General features: G+C 42.3%; 1 protein-coding gene across 1 annotated transcript; it reads left to right on the top strand.

The window, feature by feature from the left end:
* Positions 1–542: 542 nt before the first annotated feature.
* NRSN1 (neurensin 1) lies at positions 543–2,077 on the top strand (the record flags this gene model as incomplete). The annotated part of the gene is made up of 2 exons (XM_084281222.1): positions 543–734; positions 1,679–2,077. Exons 1-2 carry the CDS (start codon positions 546–548, stop codon positions 2,075–2,077), a joined length of 588 nt encoding a protein of 195 aa, XP_084137348.1. The 5' UTR covers positions 543–545.
* Positions 2,078–2,359: the final 282 nt, after the last annotated feature.

Genomic DNA, 2,359 nt, shown 5'->3' with positions numbered 1-2,359 from the left:
ATCTGGTTAGAACTTACTTTGCCTGCATTTCTTATGGCTAGGAATGTTACATCAGCACACAGCCTTAAAGTTCAAAAGGTCAGGTAAAAATGGATTTAAAAAAAACAAACAAACAAAAAAACAGAAAAACAACCAACTCATCCAGCAATTTGGAAGTTTGTAAGGTTGCAAATGCTAGTGAACTGATAGAACTAGAGTCAGCCTCAGAAGCAATTTGAGCCCTAGAGGGATGATGGCTTCTGTTACCTGTCATCTTCTGCTTTTTTCAATCTCCACGGAAACCCAGTAGCACACTAGTGTGAAGGATGGGGACCAGGCACCCTACATATGGGAGGGAGTGTTCATGCAGCATCTTTAGGCTGTGCTGCACCAAAATGCTCAGTGCCCTGGGTTTGCTTCAGCTGAGTCATTGCACACATTACCAGGCTCATTACCAAGGCTGTTTTTCTTCGTGTCACCTGGAGCGTGTGTAGCTAGCTTTCATCTCCTGCCACGTCAATAATTAGATCTACTTTGCATGAAACCTCTCGTTGCAGGTAGGAAGGATGAGCTCCTATGCTGACATCTGCGGGACCAAGCACACGCAGGGCAGCACTGAAGGAGGTTACCAACGCTATGGAGTTCGGTCCTACCTGCATCAGTTTTATGAGGACTGCACAGCTTCAATATGGGAGTATGAGGATGATTTTCAGATCCAGAGATCGCCTAGCAGGTGGAGCTCTACGTTCTGGAAGGTACTACCCATTGCTGGGTGCTGGAGAGAGAAACTCCTATGTTGAGATACTCATGTGTAACTAACGATCTTAGGGATTCAGTTGTTCAGGTTTCACTGAGATGACTGAGTAACCATCTGTCTTAACACAAAAGTGTATGGGTTTTGTTTGTTAGTTTTTATTTTTTTTAAACCAAGATACATCAGCTTCCAGGGGACTTCTGGGGTTTTTGAATCCTCTAGCTTCTCTGTCACAGGGAGCCACATCACTGAAACCTCAAAGTCTTGTTATGGGCAGGGTTTTCCAAATTCAAGAGCTTAATAGTCCTGTAAGATAATTACAAATGGCAATGGCAGGTTAACAGTGGAACCATGTGAGCTGGAGATTAAGAACAACAGTAAGATCTCCATTAAGATCAGGGAACTTCAGAGAGTCTGAGAATACCAGAGGTTGGAAGGGGGCTGTGGAGGTCATCTAATCCAAACCTTCTGCTCTGATGGTAGCCCATCCTGTGTGAATCAAATTTTGCACTAATGGGAATTGTGCTAGGAATATTCTGTGAATTCTTCATGGCAAGTTGTGGATATGACACAGACCACCATTGGGGACTGAAGAGTTGGTGCTAAGCACCACCTAAAGCTAAAAAAATAATCGGTCACACAGTACTGGGGTTAAACTGTGATCCTTTCTGTGACAGGCCCTTTGGACATGAGGTGCTATGTAGAAGTATAGATATGTATTCTGGTGTTTCCAGAAATGTCAATATTGAATTATATGAGTTGTTAAAAGGTAGTTCCTCTCTATATTCTAGTTCCAGTAGAGCCACCCAAAAGGAAAACATCGGCCGTTGGTTACAACAAAAAATGCATCTGCAAGGCACTGTAAAAGATAAATGTTCTCTAGAACTGCTTACTAACAGTAAACTAGAAGGCTATATTCATTGTTTAATTTTCTTTGTCTTCCAGGTCGGACTCATCTCCGGGACGGCTTTTATGCTGATAGGTTTAACGGTTCTTGTAGTGGGTTTTCTTGTGCCACCGAAAATTGAAGCTCTTGGGAAAGATGATTTTGTTGTGGTGGATACTCGTGCCATTCAGTTTAATGGGTCCCTTGATATATGCAAGCTGGCGGGAGCAATCTTGTTTTGCATTGGAGGGACCGCCATGTCAGCATGTCTGTTGATGTCTGCTTTTGCTAAAAGTTACTCCAAAGAAGAAAAGTACCTCCAGCAAAGATTTAAAGAGAGAATAGCAGATGTAAAAGCCCATGCATCCCCAGTCACAAAAGCGCCAGCACCAGGAGAATCAAAGATACCTGTCACTTTGTCCAAAGTTCAAAATGTCCAACCTTTACCTGAAACCTGACCCTTTGGTTTTGTTTCTCACTTGTAGATCACTTTAATGGAAAATATCAGCTGTTGTTGGCATACGTGCTAGTCAATTACAACATCAAGTGCTCTGCTATACAAATTCACAGCTGATTGGGAAGCTGTTCCAGTGCAAATTTAGGATTCGGAGAAGTGAAATTATGTGATTAGACCTGTGACCAATATATGCAGTGTATTCAAACATTTTAATCTGTGTTGAACCAGTAAGTCCTTGCAACAATGATTAGGTGTCTAGCTTACCAGATTGCATCCCTAGAAA

The sequence above is a fragment of the Netta rufina genome, assembly GCF_964035555.1.
Source record: "Netta rufina genome assembly, chromosome: 2".
NCBI classification, from domain to species: domain Eukaryota; kingdom Metazoa; phylum Chordata; class Aves; order Anseriformes; family Anatidae; genus Netta; species Netta rufina.
This window is presented reverse-complemented; position numbering and strand designations above follow the sequence as displayed.